A 26704-nucleotide genomic window follows, 5' to 3' on the forward strand; every position below is an offset into this window, starting at 1 on the left:
TTTAGAACAGTTCCTAGAACTCGATAAAGGACAGTCATTAGTAGTAGCAGCAGTGGTTTTCTATAATTCATTGTCCAACTTATGAAAGCACTCTCCTGAGTCCATTTGATTCTCATAAGGAAGCAAAGGCTCAGAGAGTTTACGTAATGTTCCTGGGTCCCACGTCTAGGAAACACTGGGCAGCTCGGCCTTACGATCAAGTTTTAAGGAATCGATGCCTGTTCTAACACATGTCCGTCTTTGTGTCCTCAGGAATGAGGGGAGAATCTTACTTCATTGGAATGAGGAGCCTCGGGCAGCAGGGGCATACCCCGGAAGATGGAGAACTTTTCTTGCTCTGCTGCATAGACAGGGACTGGGCTGTAACTCGGTGTTTCGCAGAGGAAGCCTTTCAAGCAATCACTGACTTCAACGACCTCCCCAACTCACTGTTTGCGTGCAATGTTCACCAGTCAGTGTTCGAAGGAGAAGAAAGCAAGGTAATAGCCTTTTCTGCTCCTGAATCCTGGGAAGATGTGGCATTGTCTCTGTCTTGTGGCTCATTTGTGATTGCGGTTTGGAAATTGCGGAAAATGTGTAGTTGGCTCTCTTCTGGGCATGCACAGCAGTAGAAAAGCCTACTCTGTGACCAACTAACTGTGACAAGGTTGTACATGCTGAATCAGATCTCATCCTCGGAGACCCATATGCCTGTCTAACAGAGCAAGTGCTGTTAGGAGTAGCGATTGCAGGAGATACCCCTTTAGGAAGCAGATGTTGTCACAACAAAAAAATTTTATTTTCCTATTCTATTCCCTATTCCTATTTCCTATTCCTATTTCCCTATTCTGCCAAAACCATGATTTGCCTTTCTCAAAACGGCACAAGCTCTTTTTCACTCCTACCCCTCCTGCAGGGGGATGAATGTTCCCAAAATAGCTGTGACCTGAGTCCTGCAGCCGTTGTTGGGAAGGTAAGCTGGCTGGTCCTCTGTGTCTTGCTTTGCTCAGTGATACCACACAGGGTGGAAATGTTATGTGGGTGGTGAGAATCTGAAGCGAAAGTGGTTGATTTGAAATGATTGGGGAATGAGGTTGTCTGTGTACAAGTATCTTCCAGAAAATGAAGCTTCCCATTTTAAGACACAAGCTTGATTCAGTGTAAGTGTTCTTGGAAATCAGAGTTAAATATTCTGCTTGGAGATCTTTTCAAAGTTCATTTTAGATTTCTCTGACCTTTCAAGTAGGGTGTCTGAATAGATTAAACCTTCCCTGTGGATGTGGATTTCTAATTGTAATTATTATACTATGTTGTAAAACATGGACAACATTTTTAGGGGGAAGGGACTCTTTTTCCTAAACTAAAGTTTATGCCTCTGTGTGAGACGTAAGAGTAGGATTTATTGATTGCCATTTTACAAATTCGGGCTGTTTTGCCAATTGCTGAACTCCAGTCTCCTTTGCCTGAAAACAATTACTGGAAATCTTTTTTTTTTCTGGATTTTATTGGTTTTGTAAGCAATTCTGATAGCCTGGACAGCTAGGAATTATTTCAAGCCATTTAAAGATAGTTTTATATTGATATTATTTTGGCGTTGAACATTGAAATGATAGGCTAAAAATAGCTTGAAATCCAAGGCCTTAGATGTGATCCCCTATTTAAAGTAAGAAAATGGCACATAGTTTCTTTGAAAGAAATTGGGAGTTTTGCTCTTGGATTATAATCAGTTTATAACACAGATTGTAATTTATCAGAGCCAGTAATTTCTCTCCCCCCCACCCCCACCCTGACCCGGAAACCTACCTGACATTAACTATGAAACAAGATTCTGTGTTTTCTCATTCTATCATCTATTTGTCTAAATTAATCAACAATTGGATGGATTTTCCTTAGAGGCCAAATGAGGATTTTGATTCTTTCCTGATTAAATATTTCTTGGTAGATTGGAACATTCAGACCTAGGGAGGAGCTTATCTTATTTTGGAGTGTGCTTAAGCATGATTGATCTGCTGAACCAGGATTGGTTATGTAGAAAGACAGAAGTGTGGGGAGAGTTCATGGGAATTTTCCCACATCTATGCTGATGTTCTAATCGGAGAATGAATCACAGATTACAAAATATTTTCATTTAATTTGTGTACAAAGTTGGTACATTGCAGTTTGATCATAAGTATTTGGTTTTAAAGTGACCTTGATAAAATATTGAATTGAAATCAACCAGATGTAGTTCAGCGGAACCAAATTATCAAATTATTTAGACCATATTTTAATAGCCGACGAGGTGAATTTTGTAATTGGCCGAAGTCTACGTAATTAGGCTTATTAAATCAGATGGAAAGTTTTCTACCTTGGTGCGATTTTATAGCCCCCATTTGAAGAAGAGAGTCTATAGGATGTCAAATTATCTGATCTAGATTCAGTTTTAACTACATACACATGGTTAAGGATGACAAAGCAAGATGATCAGATACCGATGAGGTAACAATAGCAAGGAGCCATGATCACGGGACACTAGAAAAAAATGTTTGGGAACCTTGGGGCCCCCCATCTTCATTGCCACCTCTTTCTCTTTAACTTCCAGACCTTTATAGTCTTCCCTTTACCTCCATTGTTTCCCACTATCTTAATAAAACTCATTTATTTTGTATGCCACTCTCTCAGGAAATTCTTTCCACAACGTGCAAAGTTCATGAATCTAAGTCACAAAGTCTGATGATCATTCTCTCTCCCAAAGGGTGGACACTTTGGGCACTGTGCAAAGTTGGTGAAGAGATATTTTTAGGTAGAGGGAAAAGAAACACGAAGCATTTCTAGCACTCCTATATTTGCCTGTGGACAAGGCTAGCCATGGTGATGTTCTAAAATACTTGGCCTTGGAAGATGCCTTCAGTAGCCTGGAGTTCTATCAGGGAGATAAGACATTGGAAATGGAGCTTAGTGTTCATTTCAGAGATGCCGGTGGGTTGTTGGCAATATATGGAACTTGTTTTGGCAGAGCCCTTTCTTTCTTGGCACAGTCTACTTTCCAGTTCATTGTTTCTTGGTATTGACGGACTACAGTTTAGATTGTTTCTTGCAGTTATTATAATGCATACATTTTAATTTCCTTAGCTGGCTAGGAATTAAAGCTTCTGCTTTCCTAACTGTCGTGTATGAGTCTTTCAGCAGTCTCTTCTCTGCTTTCCCACCTGTCTGAGACCGTTTTTCTGAGCCCTTTTCCTTTTTGAAGTAATTTGGAAACCACTAAATTGGGCTATTAACGTAGGTACCACCGTAGGATATGATCTTGTTATGCTAGTTTCTGTTTGTCCAAGTAATAAATATTCTGATAAGTTCATTTCTGCTATCCTCTGTATCCTATTCTGACACCTAAAGAACATTTTAAAAACAGCTTTGTGAAAATTGTTCACTCCGATTTTCTGTTAGGCAGAATTCCGCGAGATTGTATTTTGATTTGATGCTTTTGCACGGAGTGAGCACATATTTCAGAGTGGCTTGTTGTGGTCCAGATGGTTGAGATTTGTTTATATAACACAAAGGAAAACCGGAGCTGGAGGAAATTGGCATGTGAAACCAATAAATGCAGATTGCTGTTTGTGTGCTACAGCTTGAAGGATAAATATTTTTGTATGAAACACATTTAGAACTGGGATCTTCACAGCGTGCAACACCTAAAAGTTACTGGGGTTCATTTCCCTTTGGCATGCTCCCCTGGGTTGGCCTTTCTGGATCCAGCCGGGTTGCAAAAAGTCATCTTGAGGTAGGTGAGGCCGCAGGGGTATCCCGGGGCCTGCCCTGTGTCTGTACTGAAGACGGGTGAGGGTCTGCTCACTGGGACATGGGCACGCACTAGTAGCTAAAGGAGAGCAAGGAAACAACACCCACGAAACATTTCACCAAATTCAATTCAATAAGGAGAACCCTGACTTGATAATGGCCTCCAAAAATTATGAATTTATTCAGTTTAATGATGATGATGGTGATGATAATAGCAGCGAATACTTACATAGCATATAGCAAGGTGCCAGGAGCTCTTCCAAATGCTTTATAAACATGAAAGCCTTTGATTGTCATGACAACCCTATGAGGGCGGTGTCTTTCCATTTTGCTACCTCCTGAGCATGTACCAGAATTGCATTCCCTGGAAACTCAGGCTACTTCTGCTCAATGTGGAAGCAGGAGCGACCTGTCATTTCCAGGGTCGAGCATTTCATTACCAACGCTTGACCCTGAAAAATGTTCTTTTCATGCTGCCGGGGCAACTGGCATTGTTGGGAGTGCCTGCCCAGGGAGCGGGTTGTGGGGTGAGGAGAGTGAGGACGCAGAGCAGGGCCCATGAGGAGCCTGCAACATGACAAGAAAACAAAAAAGCCTTTGTTGCTTTAAACCACTGGGATTTGGGGGTTTGTTGTCCCGAGTGTAACTTAGTCTGTCTAAATAGACTGATACTCGTGGTTGGTACCGTAAGTACAGGGCCTCTTGACTTTTACTTCTGGTTCATTACCCACCATACCTCAGCTTCTCTCAACTCTACCGTGGAAAGCAGATTCTAGAAATAAAGTTGGCTATCCACCAGCATGAACATTCAGGTAACAGAATGTAAGGCAGAGAACTCAGGTAATTCAATAGCAAGATTCAAGCTAAACATAAATGCATTGAATCCAAATCACTCTTGTAGTTAAGCTGTGATACTCATATGAATAAAACCTGTTTTGTATGTCCGCTTATACTGACATTTTGTGTAACATTTTTAGAAGTGACTGATATATTGAGTAAGCCAAGTGAGTAAAAAAATTTAGAGATGTCTTAAGCACATTTGTTTTCAAAACTACCCCTAGAGAAGAAGAGGGAGAGATAAAAGAAAATAAGTGAACAGAAAAGAAAAAAGAAAATGAAAGCTGATAGGCAAAGCTTTGGAAGATCTTATGGAAGCGTGTAATGGTTCCCTGTAATGAGATGATTTAAGGCTGGTGAAAAAAAGTCATGCTATGGATATGTAGCAAAGGCTAAACGAGAAGATGATTGTAGTTTAAGTGTCACCGAATATAGGTTGAAGAAAACAAGAAATGAAGTAAACTGTGGTGACCTGAGGGTGAGAAAATGATAACTGAGCATTTGTTTTAAATACTAAAGTGGATAGGGGTGCCTGGGTGGCTCAGTCGGTTAAGCATCCGACTCTTGGTTTCAGCTCATGATCTCGAGGTTTCTGGGTTCGAGCCCCGCTTTGGGCTCTGCCCTGGCAGCACGGAGCCTGCTTGAGATTCTCTGTCTCCCTCTCTCTCTACCCCTCCCCTACTCACACTGTCTCTGTCTCTCTCAAAAATAAATGAACTTACAAAAAAAATAACTAAAGCAGATAACAAATTAGATACCAAATATTCAAGGAATACTTTTGAGTCTCACTGTTTCTCTTGTGCTTTTCATCCCTGATAGGTGGAAGTGACATTTACAAATAGGTTTGTTGCTTTAAAGAGGTTTTAAATTGTGAAGAAGACAGTGGATATCATTGTACTCAGTCAGGTATTCCCGTTTTCTCCTTTCTCTGGACGATGGCTGGGAACCATAATTAGTCACCGCTAATCACTCGGGGGCACCTGCCAGATGAGAGGCCCAGCGTGGGGCAGATTTGAAAGCTGCTGTAGGACATTCCCTGGAACCTTAACCTTTCTTCAAGTGACTGAAATATTCCAGAGGCATATTTAGTGTCTGGCTTCGCCACAGCACTGAGTGACCCCCTGGGGCTCGAGCGCCTGACGAGCCACTCTAAATGCCCCACTTAGCTACCTGAAAATAATTGAGGCAGTGGAAAGAATTAAGCCTGATGCATACAGAGTTGAGAACATTTGGTTTCTGTGCCAAAGAGCAGGTGAGCATGTATTCTTGATGGCACCTGGGGAAAAATGGCTGCCATGTTCCAATTAGTCTGGGATAATATTGAAGAGGGACAGGGAGCTTTTTTCCCTTCTTGGAAAAATGAAGGTTCCTTGGAAGCCACTAATTTTGATTTCCACCAGAGCTGCTGCTGGCCTATCCAGTGACTCTGTGAATTATGAGAAGCTGCCCCCAGGGGCAGAGTCTTAGGGCATACTACCTGGGTCATGATGGGTGAATTTGAAAAAATGGTCCCCTCTTTCCCCAAGCTGAAGGAGTGAGTGAAGCCCTGAGCCGTTGTGGGTGGCTTGACAGGTGGAGGGCAAGCTTGATTCCATCCTCTACTTTCCTCCCAGGCCAGCAGCCTCTCAAAAATGCACAGAAGGCAAAACCGTCACAGTGGCCCCGGTCAAGATGGATAATTTTTAGTTATTTCGAATTTAAAGGATATGTAAATTGAAGGATAACTATTGAGTTATCACCTAAGAACCTCCTTTTTTAAGAGGCAGTTTCAGAGACGGAGCCCCGGGGAAGCCTGGCGAAGGAGCTTTATTGTTATTTTTTCCTTGCTCTCACCAGCTGAAAATGGCATTGACTTCACCCTGCTTTTGAGGCTGTTCTTGGTTCGGTGGTCTGAAACGCTGGACCCGTTCAGAGATAACCAGAGAAAGTCAGAGAGTTGGGACATGAACTTTAAAACAATACCAAGGTATCCTTCACAGCAGGTCTGACATTTAGCTCCATGGATGAGATCAGTGTGATACAGATGAGCTGAGTGCCAGTCCTATTAATATCATGTGATACTTGTTCTACGTTACTGCACTGCTTATACTTGGTTATTGTCTACTCATTTATGATTTTGTGCATACAGTGTTCAACCATACTTTCCTGCTTTTTGGGAAGAATGGATATATCTAAAGACAACCTGTGTAGTTCATTTTGTTAAGTTTGATCACTTTCCAGTGGTATTTTGGTAATGTATTTTGCTGGGGATGTTTTATCATACAGCACAACAACACATGTTTTAAATACAAACACTATAATCTCCACCCATGTTTTGAGGTGGAGACTTGATCAGATACAGGACATGGGTAAGACTTTTCATCAAACATGTTGAAATATATCTCGTATCTTGTTCAGAGCCTACACTCCCTCCCCATACTTGTAGCTGTTACTAACTCCAGATTATTTAGTATGTTATTATGCATAGAGTGCACTGCCTTATATGATGGTCTGGTCTCCAACTCCACCTGGAGGATTGCAAGTATCTTGAAGGCAATAGTGCAAAGCTCATCATTCTTCTGTATCCTGTAAAGTCCCCCACGGTCCTAGATATAACACGGGCACTTCCAGAGAGACAGAAGGGCCCTGTGAGAGGGCTTGGGTTACCCAGAAGCTCTTGGGTCCAAATCCTGCGGCTACCGCAGACTAGTTATGTGATCTTGGTTAACTTAACTTCTCTGAATCTCAGTTCTCTCTTTTATAAAACGGGGTTAACTGTACCTTCCGTGTAGGTTTGTTATGTGATTAAATGAGATGAAATGCTTAGAGGAGGGGGCACAACACTAGGTCTTCTTGGTAAACATTGCTTCCCTTTCTCATTCTCTTTCATTCCTGTCCCCATCACCCAAGGCTGTGACCGTCCATCTCTGGTTCAAGGAAGGAAAGAGCCCTCCTAAAATCATGTGTTTAGATGGCGCATGTACTGTGGAAGTAGGAAGAAAGGCTTGATTTAGCCAGTCTTGGCTAACAAAGTTGTACCCCCCATATCACAGCCTTGGGCTCTTGAAAATTTAATTTCAGTCTTGGCTGCATGAAAACTGTTTCTGTGTTGGTTTAAAATTTTTTTTTTTTTCAACGTTTATTTATTTTTGGGACAGAGAGAGACAGAGCATGAACGGGGGAGGGGCAGAGAGAGAGGGAGACACAGAATCGGAAACAGGCTCCAGGCTCTGAGCCATCAGCCCAGAGCCTGACGCGGGGCTCGAACTCACGGACCGCGAGATCGTGACCTGGCTGAAGTCGGACGCTTAACCGACTGTGCCACCCAGGCGCCCCCTGTGTTGGTTTTAAGATACATGTTGTTCACGGTTCCCCAAATAAGAGTCATGTGTTATGTTTTGTCTAGAATATACTACCAAGAAAACTTTGTTTACCTTGGGGAACTGGTATTTTTCTCACTAGGACGATTATGTAACTTACATGTTTGTTTGTTTGTTTTTCTTGGCTTCCAGGAAGCTCAAATTAAGAATTAATACTCAATCAAGGCCCGTCTCTTGATTCTTAATGGTCTTGATATGCTGTTTCTTTTGTAGTAACCTAATTATGTATATGTATAATTCAAGAAAACTTTCTGAATTATCTAATCAAACTTTGTTCATATTTTTATGGAAAGTTTAACAATCATCTTTCAATATATAAGGAGGCTGGCCAGGAGTCACTGATGGTATATTTTGCAGATGTTTAAAGTTCCACTATGAGTAGGAAAAAAATGACCTAAATTAGTAGATTATATATTTTTATTTTATTTTCAAAAAAATTTTTTTAATGTTTATTTATTTTTGAGAGAGAGAGGCAGACTGCAAGTGGGGGAGGGCAGAGAGAGAGGGAGACACAGAATCCGAAGCAGGCTCCAGTCTCCGAGCTGTCAGCACAGAGCCCGATGCAGGGCTCGAACTCACAAACTGTGAGACCATGACCTGAGCCGATGTCAGATGCCCAACAGACTGAGCCACCCAGGCACCCCTAGAAGTGCATTTTAAATTTATCACCATGTAGATGAAGTTCAAAGCTTTGCAAGGGGCATAGAAGTCAAGAGTTTAGCTCTTCAAATAGCTTCTTTCCAAATCTTCAGAGAAATGAGTCTTCAATATTGGAAATTTGGCACTGATAACTAGTTTTCATTAAAGCTAAATATGGGAGTCAGGAGGGTGGGGTCATCATGATTTAGAAAGAGGAGAAGGTGAGTGAGTATACATGTGGTTTCCTGGCCCTGCTCTTGATCTGCTTCCTTGTTAACACCTGGGTTCTCAGCTGCAGTGGAATTGTCTTTCCCCTAAAGAAACTTCTCTGAGTTTACATATCTAAGCAACTGTGGTCTCTCTTCCAAAAGGACTCCTCTTTGGGCATCACTGATAGCGAGTCCTTTGCAATGTTGCGAGTGGTGCAAAGCCTTTGTGGATTGGAAGTTGTGGAAACAAACAAATCACTCAGAGCCGTGTATGGTGATTCAGGGCAGGTAACCAGACCTCGTAAAATAATTTTTATTTAAAAACAACACACACAAAATGCCATCATGAAAAAGAGCTGCGAAACCATGGGAATGATTTTCTTTTGGAGGTTGGGGACTGACTTTGGGGAATTCCAGAAATAAACCACGAAGGCATTGCTACCGCAAGGTCACCTTTTGGAAAACGAAACAGTTGTAGACCTAGTGGATTACATAGGATGCAGATTTTTTTTATTGTATCTGTTTATAAGGCACCCTGACTCGCAAACCTGTCTCTTGCTTGCTTTCTTGCTGAACAGAGCAAGCCTTAAGAACAAATACATTGTGGTGCGAGGAACATCCCGTTCCCAAGTACCTCCTGCTGTGCTCTTAGAGTCTTACGGACTCGAAGATTATTTTCTAATCAAGAATTCCCTTTTCAGTGAACCTACCCCTAGGGTACACTACATCCTAAGATATACTTAAGATATATCCTAAGGTGTATAATCTACATACCCAGGGAAGGGCAGTGACTCATACATATACTGGCAAGGGGAGAGAGTACTGCATTAATCAGACTACTCAATCCAGCCATCAAGTTTAACAATTATTGAAAATCTTCCATGTCCCGTGCCCTTCGCACCGAGAGTACAAAGACGAACGAGGTGCCAGCCCTCACGAAGCTTAATGTTTCCCGGCATGTGATAATTATAGGACACGTCAGGTGACGTGAGAGATGGAAGTGGACGCAACATATACACAAGCCCAGGGAACGGGCATGCCTAAGAGGGGAGGGAGAAGGCTCTGCGATATGTTTTTGTTTTTTTATTTTGAGCCTATACCTTGACCCTATACAATAGTCTCCAAGTGGACCCATCCTTCGCCATGCAGTGTGCTGGCTGGGGTGACCCGAGGACAGATTTTTCAGCCCGCCTCTTGTGTAATCAGCATTGTTGTCCTGTCCCACAGGCCCTGTTTTGAAAGGACATCTGACGTGTGCTGGGTGGCAGAGGGAAAGAACTGCCTCTGACTTTGGCAGGGGCTTCTTCCCCGAGTAAACCGGGCCACGGTGACAGGCGATGCATGGATGGAACATTCCATATGTGACCCACGTGTCCTAATTTTCTCCTTCAGTGTGTGAAATTTTTGCTTTCCTCGGAAGGTGAGCTGTGAGCTTGCTTATTTTAAAAACTGCACCCTGTGAGGAGAGAGGGTGTTCTTGGACAACATTACGTCATTGAAGCCTCTAGGTGTTGAGTCATCATTATTTTTAGGCAACTCCATGCTTTTTTTGGTTGTTCTAAGAATAGCCCCTGTGTCTGGACTCTACAGAAAGTCACCTCAATAAAGATCCTGTCACCACTTCACAGTCGGGATGGAATGCTTTCTTAATTGCCAGATTCAGGGCACACTCTTCAGCACTTTACCTCCCAAACATTCCACGTTTTGAGGTTTTCTACAGTCGACATGATGACTTTGTCAGGAGCTGTCCCTTGAATTTGTTCAGTACATATTGTTGTGAATAACACCAGGCACGACAGAGTCAAATGCCTTCCTTCCGTAAGGGCTCCGTGTTGCCTGCACTCGATGCCCATTCGGTTTGTGAATTCCTTCACCCGTGACTTTACCCAGTTTTTAAACATTTCAAGACATATTTCCATGCCTTGTATTTTGTGGGTTGAGTAAAATCTAGATCCCTCACATTGGGAGCGGGGTAGAGGGTGCTTACCATTGGCATCCACACAGGATCAACTGAAAGCAGCCAAAATAAATGTTTTTATAGCCTGTTAAACTAAATAAGCATATAAATTGTAAACCATATTAGAACTTGATGACAGGGCAATAAAAAGGACCGAGCAAGCTTAGAAATGGAACTTTGTGGGTCAATATAGAGGCTGGTTTTCCCATTGCCTATTCAGAGCATATACCCAAGTATGATCAATTTATTTTATGTGGCACTTTTAAGCCCATAGGAGTACTAATGGCTTGTGAGCCGAGCCAAATGCTATTCTAACTGAAGCATAAAGGGAAGCAACTGCTTGGAATAAAATGAGGCAGTTGTTTAATATTATGGTACAGGACACCGCTTGTGTCTGGAGGTGACAGGGCAGTCACGTGATCTGCGTCTACGCGTGGCTGACAGGGCCAGTGATGGTGCGGTGGGCTTGCTGGGAAGACAGCTTTGTTTTGAGCCATAGGCACCCTGACGGGGTCAGTTCTTCTTTCATTCCCTCAGACCTCAAAACCCCTCCCCACGGGGGCCATCCTGTCTTTAGAGAAATAGCGTAGCATAGTGACTAAGAGAGAGGAGCTCAAGCGTTGATTAGCCTGGTCTAAATGCTAGTTCCACTGCTTGTCACTTGTGTGACCATGGGCAGTGTATTGGTCCTTCGCAGGCCTCGGTGTCTTCACCTGTAAAATAGCATAAGTAGTGGTTTTTGCCTTATAGGGGTGTTATGAAGACCTAAGTGATAAAGTCCACCATGCCTTGATCATAGCAACTGAAAATGTCAGCTAGTAATAGTAATTTCTGCCCATCAGTCAGATCTTTTGCATTTGGCATCATTGTTTTTTTCATGTTTATTTATTTTTGAGAGAGAGAGACACACACAGAGCATGAGCAGGGGAGGGCCAGAGAGAGAGGGAGACAGAATCTGAAGCAGGCTCCGGGCTCCGAGCTGTCAGCACAGAGCCCGACGCGGGGCTCGAACTCACAGACCGTGAGATCATGACCTGAGCCGAAGTCGGACGCTCAACCGACTGAGCTACCCAGGCACCCCTAATAGTTGGCATCATTTAAAACTCATAGGACTTTTTTGCTTCCTTTGGCTTACAGCTGTTGCCTAACTCATCAAAGAGCAGTAGTCAGCCTGCCTTGACTATTCCCTCCACCTCCGGAAGAGCTTCTGAATCAAGGTCAGGGGTAAACAAGACGACTTTCTTTTGTAATCTGAACAAATACCAGTTTATTCACAAGAACCAGCCCAGAGAAACGATCATTTGCAATCTTTCCTACATACAGTGTCTTGAACAGCCATACATGACTCTATTGCACCAGTAAATTGCCAGTACTTACTAGAAAGCTCCATTTTCCTTAATGTTGAATGTAACGTTAAAAAGACTAGTTATAGTCATTTGGCAATCCCATTTATATACTTCAATATGAAGCCTGATGTGTACTGGGCTTTCTGTTACGGTCTGAACAACGTCCTTAGAAGTTTCTTGAAAAGACAAGTTTTGCCTTCACGTTTTTCTTTCCTTTTGGGCTATCTTTTCATCTGTTTCCAGAGAAAACTTGATGGATTGGTCAACAGAGCGTTCTTTGTGAGTAATTAAAGTCATTTCAAATTTTCATTGCAGGAAACAAAAGTCTATTGAATACAAGATATTTTGCTTTGCTGGTGTTTCATCCTCATTTGTACCAAATTTCGAGTATGTGGTAATTGCGATCGGCAATTTAAGCGGGCCCAACTACTTTAGAAGGGATTAACATTTACATTAGAAAGAGTAGGTAAATGAGAAAATCTGAATATGATTTTTTTTCATATTCATTAAGTATTTTAAGAGTTTTGCTTAGAAGATTCTGTACTTAATGCAAGCATATTTTTCGGAAGAAAATAGTGCAGGAAACATCCTAACAAAACAGATGAATGAAAAGTGGCTTCTGTGGGAGAAAAACATCATTACAGAGAGAATTTACATTTGTATGAATGACTTTGTTACACTTAAAGAAACGATTTAAAAAATAATTCTTTAGGGATGCCTGGGTCGCTCAGTCGGTTAAGCGTCCAGCTCTTGATTTTAGCTGAGGTCATGCTCTCATGGTTTGTGAGATTGAGTCTCATTGTTGGGCTGTGCACTGACAGTGTGGAAGCTGGTTGGGATTCTCTCTCTCTCCTCTCTCTCTGCCCCTCTTTCACTCGCGTTCTCTCTCTTTCTCTCCTAAAATAAAGAAATAAACATTTAAAAAATAGTTCTTTAGAGAACCCAATGCAATTGATGTAGATAGAATGATAGTTAATGCCATTTATGGTAACTCTTAAAATCTCCTTTGGCACATGTTGTTATTCCTGTAACACTGATTATTGTTTGGCACAGATAAGGTGTGAAGATTTATATTCTGATCTATACAGAAATCTTATCATTAGTAAATAATGCATTGTAACAACATATTTGATCGTCAGAGATTTTGTTGCCAGGAATAGATGTCATCGGGGAGGCCTAGAGCCATGGTCTGATCTAGTTCAGGGTCTCTCCACTTTGTCACTGTTGATATTCTGAACTGGCAATCCTCTGTGTGGGGGCTGCCCTGTGCATTGTAGGATGTTCAGTAGCACCCCTGGCCTCTCTTCCCACTAGATGCCGCTAGCATCCCCCACCAAGGCTTGACAGCCAAAAACATCCCCAGACTTTGCCCAATGTCCCCTGGGAAGCAGAATCACCCTGGTTTGAGAAGCACTGGTCTAGCTGATAGTTTCTAACCACAGATTCGAAGAACTGCCTGGGCATTTTTTTAATACCAATTCCGGCACCTCATCTCACCGGATGAGAATCTCCGGGGGTGAGTTCCTAGAAGCAGCACTGAAAGAAAAAGTTATAGTCCAATTCTTTACCTATCGTTCTGAGTTCTGTTCTTTTCTTCATTCCAAATGAGGCTGAAATTCCTCAAGTTTTCTCTTTACAAACCTCAGTCAGTCACTGGCTTGGTAACATGGAGGCTTCCATAAGGCAGCCGTCTGAGAAATCCTCCCTTCGTTCCCAAAAAAGCTCTTTTGTGAGATCACTCAAGAGTGTTTCTCCTCTGACCACAGGATACCTGTTCTTGGTTGACTGACTGACACCTCTCCCTGGCTGCCGCCATTACGGCCCCCACATTCGGGATGCCAGAAATCATGGCATTCAGGCCAATGAAGATTTTTGAGAGAACTTGTTGAGTTATCATCAGCATCACTGGTGTCACGGGTACCAAGTACCCATGTGGTTGGGCTTAGCACTTTTATAATTTTGGCGTGTATTTGGCATGCCAGGAAGAGCAGCTGGACCGCGTGTGTGGGTCAGGCGTGTGGTGTGAATGGAGCTTGAAGAAAGGTGAGGCTGAGATCATGGATAGTCAGCCCCTTGGTCAGCTGAGGGAAATTTTAAGGTCCTGAAGATAGATTAGTGACCATATGAGAATCACACGAAAGTCTTGGGTTTTAGAGGTAGGCCATGTTATTAGTGCCATTTTATAGTTACACCAGTGGTATGTTGAAGTGAGCTCTCACCGGCTTAGTGGATTGCGCACAGCGTTTAACAGCACGGCTGAAAATTGGCCATGGGAGTGTTTACACCAAGGAAATGAGCAAGCTCTAGAAATCACATGTGTTTGTTTTCCTACAGTATTAGTTTCCTATAGCTGCTGTAACAAATTATACAAACATAGTTTTCAACTCTGTCAAAACGACCGTTACGATTTGGTATTGTATACCTGATGATTATTATTGCTTACCTCCATTTTTATGACACACAGAGTTGCAGAAGTTAGTTACTCACCCAAAGCCATCTTGAGAACACTCATAATTTAGGACTTTTTTTTTTTTTTACAATGTTTATATATTTTTGAGAGAGACAGAGAGAGGCAGAGAGAGAGGGGGACAGAGGATCTGAAGCGTGCTCTGGGCTGACAGCCGGGAGCCCAGGGCAGGGCTCGAACTCTTGAACCATGAGATTAAGACCCGAGCCGAAATTGAATGCTTAACTGACCTAGGCGCCCCATTTAGGACTTTCTTAATTGGTGAGCAAAGATGGGTTTTTTTCCCCCCTCAAAAGTAAAACAACCAGTACTTAAAATCCAGGGATAATGTTCAAAATGTTATGGAGAGCATGCCATGTTCTCAGTTTTATACCACTTTTTGACTATTAATAGAGCAGAATGACATATATATCTCTTAAGCATAAGTGGTGAAAGGACAAAATCAAACCAGCCTCAACATTATTTATTATCACAATGAGCAATTTTTGTATTGCACTTAGTACCTTGAGTACATTATCAGCTCCGTAATTATGGCGCTAGTTGAGTCAATGAACCCATTGGCCAAATTTGCCGCTAATCGGTGACTTCCAAGTTTCCTGTGCGGCATTGTTTTTAAAGACGTGGATGGCTTTTGATGAAGCACCCAAAATAAGTAGCACCAGAAGATGAAATTAACAGTCGTACAAATTAGTTGTTATGGTGAATTAGCTTTCATACGCTGATGCAGAGTGCAGTTAAAATTTTAAGTACAGCTTCTAAACCGTCTTGAAAAACAACAGTGTGTAATTCATTAGGGGGAAAGCGGAATAGCAGTAACTGAGAGAGTTTATTACAAGCCTTCCGTCTCAGTCCCAACATTTTTGTCTCCATGTTCGGCCGTCCACATATCTAATTTTGAACCCAAGGGCCATGATTTTGACATATAAATACACAGATGTTGCTTGTGATAAAAAGTCAATAAATACCAGGGTGTTTTTCTTTCCTATTTTGATCAGAGATGATGTACTATTACTCTGATACTGTGAAAGTAGAAATCCGTTCTAGTACTAATTACACTTTGAAACGATGGATGGAGCATTGGCCCGGGTGAATCGGTGGACACTCTAGGGCATTTTTCCCCTTTTTATCTTTAACTTTTGGATCAATGTTGGGTTGAAATTAAAAGAGGCCAGTGAATAAATGGCTCGCTGTTCTTTTACTTATGCGAGGGCTTTAATGTGTGTACTTTTTGTGGATTTAGAGAGCAATTTTACTAATATGACGTGAGTCGCTTCGATGGTCCCTAGGACAAATATTTTTAAGTTCTTCTAAATACCTGAGAGCACCATGAAGGCACATGAATCACTGCCAGCATTTCATTGTTGTTGAGTGCCATCCAGGACAAGGAGTTGGCTTTTTAAGGTTGTTTTTTCTGAGAGAATTCATTGAGGACTGATATGTATTAACTCATACCTTTGGTATATTGTTATTTTTTTCTCTAGAGGTTTTCATTGACATTTGAAAGCAAGCAGTTTTTCTTTTTAAATAAGGAGCTGCCATGATATCTAAAGTTCAAACAAGACAATAAAAGTGTGTGTATATATGTGTGCGTGTATGTCTGTATCCGTCTATTATCTATCAATATCTATAGATGGACATAGATGTACATCTAGATACATAGAAGTGTATAGATAGGTGTAGATATAGATATACACACACACATATAATTCTGGGAAGACTGTTAATAAGAAGAAAATCATTTAGCTGTTGCCTGAACTTTCCAGCAAAAGTTCCTCCAAGAGCACCTCTCACTTCCACAGTCTGTTTCTGCCTTCATTCATTAATTATTTACACCAGCCATATTCTTCTCTGCCAGAGATCATTTTCCTGATTGATGGCATCTGGAGCCCTCTACACAAAAGTATTTTAAAGGCTGTGTCAGGGAAGATGACTTTTTCTTTTTCCTCATCCCTCAATATTTAATAACTCTTAGACCCTCCAGCTAACAGCCTCCCTTAGTTCCCTTCTCTGTTGTTTCCTACTAAACACAAATGTGCTGTGAATTTGCTATTGCCCATCTCTTTAAAGAAAGCAACCTTTTATTTCTCAGTCAGAATCAATAACGGGGAAACCACACCTAGTGAGTGATAAGGGGTTGCAAATACAAACTCGCCATGAGAAGGCCAGTTTTAAACCACATTAGGGGGGACTAGGTGGATTGAGTTCAACTATAAATGTGAATGAATATATTCCTTTCGTCTCTTTATTTTCCTCCTAAGCAATTTTCATCCAAATTGCTACCTACACCCTAATTAATAACTGCCAAAATTCCTCCCTGATCCAAACCACCTTCCTGAGCCAGGTATCTGGTAGCTCTCGGAACTACCCTGAGTTCTTGGAAGTCAGGAGATTCCAAACTCAACTCTTGCCCTTTGCGATAACCATGTTTCCCTCCACTGTTCCCTGCATTCCTGACCCGGAGGTCCCTTCACCCAGTTCTTCAAATGAGCGACTCTCCTCTCCCTCACCCCCACATCAACAGCTAATACTGGTGATTCTACTTCTGTCCAGTTTGACCGTTTTCTATCATCCCTGGTCCAAGTATCTTCCATCTGGACTGTTGCCGTTGCGTCTTTCCTCCTCTCTGACTAGCTCCCTCTTGCTGTTCTTCAGTGCGTTTCACTTTGTACAGACTCTTTGATCTGTTGTTGTTAACTGTGTCACATCTCAAGTCTGATGTGTGTGCAACTCGCCAAAGGCTTACCATGTCCTTGAGGACAAGGAAATGATCCTTTAATTCATAGTATGCTTGGCCTGGCCATCGGGCCCTGCCCACGTTAAAGCTTTTCCTTCACATCCTTGTCCCATGGGCTCTCTGCCTTCTTTCAGTTGTCAAGAGTTGTCCTGTCCCCAGGGCCTTTGCACATGCTGCTGCTTCTGCCAGCATCTGTCATGTACACCTCTATCCCTACCCTTCCCGTGCCAGCCCCAGACCTCATTAATCCCTCCGTTATGCATCTTCATGGTGTGTCGTTTCTTTCCTTCAGAGTGTTCATCTCACCATGAATGAGCCATCTATTTATTTATAAGATTGTTAACTAAAATCTAGGGCCCATGAGAGAAACATGTCTCCCTTATTTGCCATTTTCCAGCACTTAGCACAGTGCCTGGCACACACGTATGCATTGGAGAAATGAACATGTGATACTTTTTATATTTTCGATAGAAAATACTACAAAGGACTTCACCTGAGTTATTTCATTTGACTCCTACGGCAAAGATGTGAGCTAGAGGATGTGGAGTGCTACAGTCATTTGCCAGCATTCGCAGAGAAGTGGCATAATCAGGGCTTGAACCATGTCTTTTGTCTCTAAAACCAGATCTTCCTGTTGTAGCAAGTTTCCTCTTAAGCGGCGTGTTCAGGTTATACCCCATAGAAATGTTCCTGCCATTCTGTTATTCATTTATGTTTTGTATACTGTGTTCCCCTATACTGAATGGAATACTTTCGGGACAGTTCCATAATGGATTCTGGTTTCTATCATCTTGGGTCATCATGGTTTCTGCCTATTATTCATACTGTGGTTTGCTCTTTAAAATAATTATAAATCTAATTTATATTGTATTACAAAATCTAATTTATATTGTATTACAAGCTTTTACTTAATTGATTGCCTGATACCATTTCTGAGGCTGGACTCATGTGCCTTTATCTTCCGAATATTTATGTTATTTCCATTTACAGGTGACACCTTGACCATATGAATTCATCTCCTCTCATTTTTGATAGTAAAAATTTGTTGGTTTCTCCTATCACTGTTGAAAAACCAGAGCTCATTGTTGATCATATATCAATACAGATATAGTGCTTTCAAGGTCATGTGACTCTGAGAGCTGGGTTAAGGAAGCAGGATGTTAGCATTTAGAATGTGCATGGTTTTTTTTTAAATTTTTTTAACAGTTATTTATTTTTGAGAGACAGAGAGAAACAGAGCATGAGCAGGGCAGAGGTAGAGAGAGAGGGAGACACAAAATCCAAAGCAGGCTCCAGGCTCTGAGCTGTCAGCACAGAACCTGACATGGGGCTCAAACCCACGAACTGCAAGATCATGACCTGAACCGAAGTCGGATGCTTAACTGACTGAGCCACCCGGGCGCCCCTAGAATGTGCATTGTTATATTCATCTGATGGATGTGTTGTCATTTATTTATTCAGTACAAATACTTGTCCAATCTTGACATGCACTAGGTGCTTGGAAAACAATTTAATGAAAAATAATTGCTAATATTTATCGAGCTCTTACTATACGCCTGGCACTGTTTTAATTATTTTATATATATAGGAACTCGTTTAGCCTTAATAACAATGCAATGCAGAAGGTACCACTATTTATGTTTACTTACCAATGAAGAACTAAAGCGCAGGTTCGGCAGCCCATCCGAGGTCAAGTAGAGATGTGGGTCTAGAAAATTTGGCTCCAAAGCTTGTGCACTTGACCACTAACGCTGTGCCACTGAGAGGAATCAGTAGCAATTCTTATGGCATATCAAAGGAGCATAGTAATAAAGGACAGTGTGGTTTTTAAAAAAGGAATTAACTATAATTTGGGGGGATTGTTTATTTAATTTCCCTATGATTTTGGCTTAGATGGTTCATTTAGTCAGTCTTTCAGTCATGCGTAAGCATTCGTCAAGATTCCCTATTTTTAGGATTTCTAATTTCAAGTTATTCGAGACAGTTTTCATTATTTTAGGGGTTCAGGACACCATCCCGGTGATAGCGCTCCTGCTTCTTGCCCCTCCTGAGGTGACTATCCCTTCCATCCTGCTCCTTAACCATCCTACACGGGAAGGGCGCCCTTAGCACCATTCTCTTTAGAAGCGCAAAGGCGCTTTCCCAACGTCGCAGAGCTGCTAACTGGTAACCAAATGTTTGCGGACTCAAACCCTAAGCTGTGCTTGTTACACAGTTCAAACCCCTTCCCCACCACTTCCTGTGCCCTTGAGCAAGTTATTTAGCATTTCTGTGCTTCAGTTTCCTCATTTGTAAAATGAATGTAAGCCTAAGGATGAAGAACAAGTTAAGTAATGTCTACAAAGTGCATAGAACACGGCCTGTTTTGCAGTAAGGGCTCAATAAAAAAAATACCTCCTGTAGGGGCACCTGGGTGGCTCAGTCGGTTGAGTGTCTGACTTCTGCTCAGGTCATGATCTCAAGGTTCGTGGGTTCGAGCCCCGCGTTGGGCTCCATGCTGACAGCTGGGAGCCTGGAGCCTGCTTCGGATTCTGTGTCCCCCTCCCTCTCTGCGCCTCCCCCACTTGTGCTCTGTCTCTCTGTCGCTAAATAAAAATAAGCAGTAAAAAAATAAATTAAAGAAAAATACCTCCTCTGCTGCCCACAGATTTACTTGTTTTCCTTTTCCCTTCTAGTATGCTAATGGGTTTTGTATTGAGGAGGAATTTTAGTTCTCCATTGGAAGTTTTAGGGCTCCTCTGTTTACCTTTACGTATTTGCATAGCCAGCTGCTCGTTTTATTCAAGAATGTTGTGAACTGCAGAGTGTTCAGCTGCCTGCTGTTTTGCCATATAGATTAATTAAACTGGTTACTACTAAAAGTAATAAAATGGGATGTCTTTTTCAAAACTGCTTGGTGATGAAAAAATTACCATGGCAAAAAGCCCCTGTTGTCTTTAGAAACAATTATTTTAGAGGAATACTGAAAATAAAACTTAGAGAAGTTGCTTTAAGTATAGCGAAATGTGGGGCATCTGGGTGGCTCAGTCATTTAAGCCTCTGACCCTTGATTTTGGCTCAGGTCATGATCTCACACTTTGTGGGATTGAGCCCTTCATGGGGCTCTGCACTGACAGTGAGGAGTAGGCTTGGGTTCTCTCCCTCTCTCTCTGCCCCTCCCTCCCCCCTCATACCCCCTCTTAAAAAAATAGATAAGTAGACATTCTTATAATTTTTTTAAAAAGTATAGTGAAATGCAATTATGAAACCACTTTAACCATGCCTAGAGACACTCAGAATAATTTTATTCATATTAAAATAACAATTAAACAACAGAATTTCTTTGGGAAGGAATAGGAGGTGTACTTTATTTTTTTTTAATTTTTTAACGTTTTTATTTATTTTTGAGACAGAGAGAGACAGAGCATGAATGGGGGAGGGGCAGAGAGAGAAGGAGACACAGAATCGGAAGCAGGCTCCAGGCTCTGAGCCATCAGCCCAGAGCCCGACGCGGGGCTCGAACTCACGGACTGTGAGATCGTGACCTGAGCCGAAGTCGGATGCTTAACCGACTGAGCCACCCAGGTGCCCCTAGGAGGTGTACTTTAAAAGAAGTCGTCAGTTTCTGAACCAACTCTGAGAGGTAAAGCTACTAAGTGACCTCCTGAGAAATGTTTCACATGGAAACTTTAGTGGGGAGGACATTTCATTTCATCAGGATGGCTGCGCTTCTGAAGATCCAGAATTTTGATATTTGCTTGTTTTTTGTTTTTTAAGTTGGCTAAGCATTTAAGCATACAACTCGAGAAACGAATCACAGGTCTTCGTACTTTATGGAATTCAAATTCAAATTCAAATTTTTCAGCTTCTGATTGTAGAAAAATCAACAAGAAGACATCAACGGAGATGGAGAAGTAAATTTAAACATCTTTTTTTAAAGCTGGTATCAGTCTTGGGGTGCCTGGGTAGCTCAGTTGGCTAAGAGTCCGACTTCGGCTCAGGTCATGATCTCACAGTTTGTGGGTTCGAGCCCCGCATCGGGCTCTGTGCCGACAGCTCAGAGCTTGCATCCTGCTTCCGATTCTGTGTCTTCCTCTCTCTCTCCCTCTGTCCCTCTCCCACTCATACTCTGTCTCTCTCTCTCAAAAATAAATAAACATTTAAAAAAAATTTTAAAGCTGGTATCAGTCTAAATATATTTTCACTAGAACAACAGCTGTCAAAGTATATTCTGAAGACCCCTGGTGGTGGCAAGACCCTTTCAGAGCTCTGTGAAGTAACTGCAGCGATAAGATGGCTTTGCCTTTTGCACTCTCCTTCCCTCACAGGTGCACGGTGGAGCTTTCTAGAGGCCGCGTGATGCGTGAGGATGCCATGGCTCTGATGCCTAGCGCAGCGTGCTCCATGCATTCTTGTGTTAACATTTTCTGTTTGAATTTCTAGTATGGAAGATAGCTACTGGTATAACCCAAACAAACAAAAGCTCTTTGGGATGCTCAATAATTTTCAAAAGCGTAGCGGGTTCCTGGGACCAAAATGTTTGAGAACCGCAGCTCTAGAGACGTGACTTCAGACAGACGAGGGCGTCATCTTGTAAGTGCTGCTGACGTCCAGCCAGTTGGAAGCTGGGGACCCCAGGCGTGGCCGTAGAAGTTTGATTTTCATCGTCAAGAGCATCACTTGATGTTGTGTATCATGTAGTCACGGGCTCACTGGTTTTGTGTCGTTCTCCCCGACAAGAACGTCAGCTCCGCGAGGGTGAAGTCCCTGACTGCTTTGCTCACTGCCCCATCTCTAGGGCTGATGACAGTATCTACCAGGCCCCCAATAGGTATTACTGAATGAATGGATTTTAAACTAAGACTTGGAAGTGTATGTATAAACTGTTGACTATGTGCTAATATTCTGATGCGTGAGATCTGTAATATCCTCAGCAGCCCTGTGTGCAGGGTGCTGTTGTTATCTCCATTCTGTCTCCATTCTTCAGAAGTGACGTTCCTTGCCCGGGTCACATAGCTAGTCAGTGGCAGCAGATCTGCTGACCCGTTGCCTGCTCTCCACATGAACAGATCGGCTGTATTTTTGGCTCCTGGCCAAAGCGACGGAAATAGGAGGTGGGGCGGGTATCACAAATGAAGGAATTCAATCTAGAGAGGCCAGTTCATTTAGGAGGAAAACAGTGAGTTATCGGGGAAGGTGGCAGGCAGGATCTGGTGTCAAGTTTGGGTCAGAAAGGAGGCACTGCAGGGGCACCTGGGTGGCTCAGTCGGTTAAGCGTCCGACTTTAGATCAGGTCTTGATCTCACAGTTAGTGGGTGCGAGCCCCACGTTGGGCTCTGTGCTGGCAACTCGGAGCCTGGAGTCTGCTTCGGATTCTGTGTCTCCCTCTCTGTTTGCCCCTCTCCCACTCATGCTCTGTCTCTCTCTCTCTGTCTCACAAAAATAAATGTTAAAAAAAAATTAAAAAAAAAAAAAGAAAGCAAGGAGGCACTGCAGGTGGATTGATAGACTGACTCCATGACAAAGGCAGACTACTTCCTGACTTGTTTTACACTTTTTGCTTGTGAGGCAGGACGCCATGGTGGTTAAGAAGGGAGGGCTCCAGAGATACGCTGCCCAGATTTGAGTCCCAGTTCTTCCATTTGCTGGCCGTATAACCTTTGACACGTTGCTTAAGTTTCCGTGTTTTGTGTAAAGGGAGTGTGATGACACTACCTTCACCTACCTCAGAGGATCGTTTGAGATTAAATGAACTAATGAGATATGCGTAACCATTCAGAGAGTGCATTGCACTTAGTAAATTCTCTACGTAAGTGCGAGCTATTTTTTTTTTTATCGGTGATTGTCTGGGACTCATCAGTGTTGACCGAGAGCCAAAGAGATGAGTCCAGTTTCCAACAGAATCAGAAGCAGGGCTATCAGGAGGGTGGGGCAGGGTGGTTATAGCACACGGCGTCAGGAACCAGAGTTTTGGAACTTGCTCGCTCTATAATCTTGAATTATTACCCAACATTTTTGCGCCTAAGCTTCCTCCTCTATAAGACAGAGAGAAGTGCTCACATCAACAAATGATAGGAAACAATGAGCTAATGAATCAAAACTGTTTAGAGGAGTGTCTGGACCATAGTAAGTACTTGACATAGTTCATACTGTGTAATTGCATTATGTCTTCAGTGACTGGAGAAGTTCAGTCCAATCTCAAAAGTCAATCAAAGAAGTGGCAAAGATCATAGTGACATAAGACAAGAGGGTTTTATTTTATTTTATTTTTCAATGTTATTTTATTTTAGAGAGAGAGTGTGAATCAGGGGGAGGGGCAGGAAGAGAGAGAGAGAGAGAGAGAGAGAGAGAACCCTAAGCAGGCTCCCTGCTCAGAGCAGAGCCCGACACGGGGCTCAATCCCATGACCCTGGGATCATGACCTGAGCTGATATCAAGGGTCTGATACTCAACTGACTGAGCCACCCAGCTGTCCCAAGACAATGGGATTTTAAATAAGTTAATTCAATCACAGTAAAAACAATGAACTAACGGGGCTCTCTCAGTTTATACAAAAGAGGATAGAAATTATATAAAAAAGGCAAAAAACCCTGTGCACAGATTCCTGAGAGAAAGCATCACCCTTCTAGTCCTCTTCACCTGATGGCTCCACAGGGCACGAGGGAGAGAGAAGGCCTGGGCCAGAGCTGTGGCCAAAAGTTCAGGTCTTCAGTAGGTAGGTAGTTCTCCTCTTGTCTCTTTTCCCTACTTTTCTGCTTTTTTTCTTCCCCCTGAACTCCTTAATATTGAAAAATGTAAAACAGAAAGACCGTAGGACTGGCAGTCTGAAAACCAGAGTTTTAGTCTTGGTCTGCCATAACTAACAGTGTGACCCTAGACAAGCCACTTGACCTCCTGGGACTTCAGTCTTCTCATTTGGAAAGAGGAAGGCCAAATTAAATTATTTTTAAAGTCCCTTCCTAGGCTGATTCTGGGAATTCACTTAAGCTATCCAGAAATACTAGGACTTTCTGGAATGAAATTAGGAATTCGGATGGTCTAGCGCCCATGCTTAGGCCCACCCCTTCAGCAAGGCGCAGGATGTCCCAAATGAAACATCTAGAGATCCCCCGGGATCAAATGCCCTTCTGACCCTGTGGTCTGGCCGCTGGGAGAGGACAACCTGAGGAGGTTTGTGAGCTGCATCCTAAAGTAACACACACTTAACAAGTAGTTAGTTATCCTAACAAAGTCATCACTCCCTGTGAAAAATGCCCTTGAGAGCTTCATCTATCCTTTTTTCACCTCCTCATCAGGACCTCATCAGCACTACTGTGCTAACCTCCCTGCTGTTCATCATGTTTTAAAATTAGCTTCTTAATCCTTTTAATATTTTCAGCTTCTCTGCCTTGAGATACGCACCCAGCCTGCATTCAGTTTTGTGCAGCCTTCGTACAGCATGGTAATGACATAGATTGTCCCCATATCCTTGATGTCTTCACTAAATTAAGTTACATTTACTCATTGTTCTCATTTTTGTTCTCAGTGAAATCAACCTGAATTTTCTCAAATCAGTTTGGCTTTGAAACTCAGTGGCTCATTCTTTATCTTCATTTGCTTAGATGTCAATAGCATTTTAAGCCTTTCCTGGACTATGCCCCTCCTTTGTTAATGACAGCACCCTTCTCTATGAGGCTTTGACTCTTTTCACAAACTTTCTTTCTTCTTGACTGCCCACATTTGTCCTATCTTAGCTCTCGCTTTTTCTTTCTAAATATTCTTCCTTGTGTTGCAAACCAAAATTCAACCAAGTGAACTTAAAGAATTAATGGGCTTTGTTAAGCAATATATGAGGGTAGCATCTCATTTATCAAGTGGAGGGAAACTCCAAGGGGCTGTGCAAAATGGAAGGTTTTTTTGCAGGAAGAAGGGTGAGGCAAGAAAGTTTTTTTTTTTTTTTTTTAATTTTTTTTTCCAACGTTTTTATTTATTTTTGGGACAGAGAGAGAGCATGAACGGGGGAGGGGCAGAGAGAGAGGGAGACACAGAATCGGAAACAGGCTCCAGGCTCCGAGCCATCAGCCCAGAGCCTGACGCGGGGCTCGAACTCCCGGACCGTGAGATCGTGACCTGGCTGAAGTCGGACGCTTAACCGACTGCGCCACCCAGGCGCCCCAAGAAAGTTTTTAGCAAAGGAAGAAAGAATTGTTTCAGATAAGGTCACTTTCCCTTACGGGGAAGGGGAGGGGGTCTTTTTATGCGGATTACCTCAAGTTCCTTTGGGGGGATGGAGAGGGCCTATGTGACAGATAACCTCATGGATGCTGATTAGAATGTTCCTAACTGACAGGTTAAGACTACATTATGGGGAAGGGGGCGTGAAACTGCAGTTCAGTTAGGTACTAAGTTCATGACTTGGCTTAAGTGACACTATTTTGAGCCTGTGGCTTTCTTTGTAACACTTGAAAATTGTGTCTGTTACAGCTTCATATCCCCTTTAAGCAGATGACCTCCAAATCGTATATTTTGATATTAAGATTTTTTTCCCTCAGTTACGTCCACGAATCATTTGCTAGACATTTACTGCACACCTTGAATAGTGCGCTGTGTTGGTGCTAACGATATAAAGATGAGTGACTTTTCTCTACTTTCAGCAGTTCTAATGGAGTCTAATTGAAGTGCCTGACATACAGTCTGATAAAGCCAAGCCAGTAAGACGGTGCTAGGATAGAGTATTTAAAAAACTGCTTTTGGAACATGGGAAACTAAATAAATCTGGAGGCTATCATAGAAAGGCTTCCCAGACAAGAGGTTATGGGAGGTGGGTCTTGAAGGTTGAATAGGAGTTGGTGAGCTCTGACATCCCGGGACTTCCTTGTGTTGTATTTCTCTGACGTTCTGCTGTCACCTCAAACTCAACGTGTCAGAAGTCACATTTCCATCTTTCTCCCTAAATTTCAACACCCACTTGACTTTGCTATTTAATTCTTCCCCCAGGTCATTTAGGGAATAATACACTGCAGGCACTTTTGTCCCTTTTCTCTCTATTGCCCTGGTGTCAGACACAAAGGCATCTGCGCTCTTCCTTCTTCGTTTCCTTCGATTATTCCCATGGCCACAGCCCATTCATATTGTGTTACCCGCTGTCTGGGTTATTGCAGTGGATTTCCAGCTTGTCAGTCAGCCTGAGGTCGCCTTCCCCATTTAATCTGTCTTATAAATCAATGCCGTATCAATCTTTGATAAACACATGTGATTTTGTCCCTCATCTATTCAAAAATAATGGCAACCTGATATTTATCCAGTGCACATCATCAGGACAGTCTCGTGAAAGAAATACAGTAAAAGCTTGGATTGCGAGTAACCTGTTCTGCGAGTGCTCTGCGAGACGAGCGAACATCTCTAATAAATTTGAACTTGATGAAGAAGCAGTGTCTTGCAA

At 42.5% G+C, this 26704-nt stretch overlaps 1 protein-coding gene across 1 annotated transcript in view; it reads left to right on the top strand.

Moving 5' to 3' along the window:
• Positions 1 to 254: 254 nt before the first annotated feature.
• RCAN2 (regulator of calcineurin 2) overlaps positions 255 to 26704 on the top strand; it is a 232889-nt gene continuing 206439 nt past the window's right edge. The window contains exon 1 of the mRNA XM_047103198.1: positions 255 to 479. Coding sequence (XP_046959154.1) covers positions 255 to 479 — 225 coding nt within the window. The remainder of the gene's footprint in view (positions 480 to 26704) is intronic.

Source organism: Lynx rufus, unplaced genomic scaffold (assembly GCF_022079265.1).
Source record: "Lynx rufus isolate CCGP_SWC_20201006 ecotype Redwood Valley unplaced genomic scaffold, mLynRuf1.p SCAF_6, whole genome shotgun sequence".
NCBI classification, from domain to species: domain Eukaryota; kingdom Metazoa; phylum Chordata; class Mammalia; order Carnivora; family Felidae; genus Lynx; species Lynx rufus.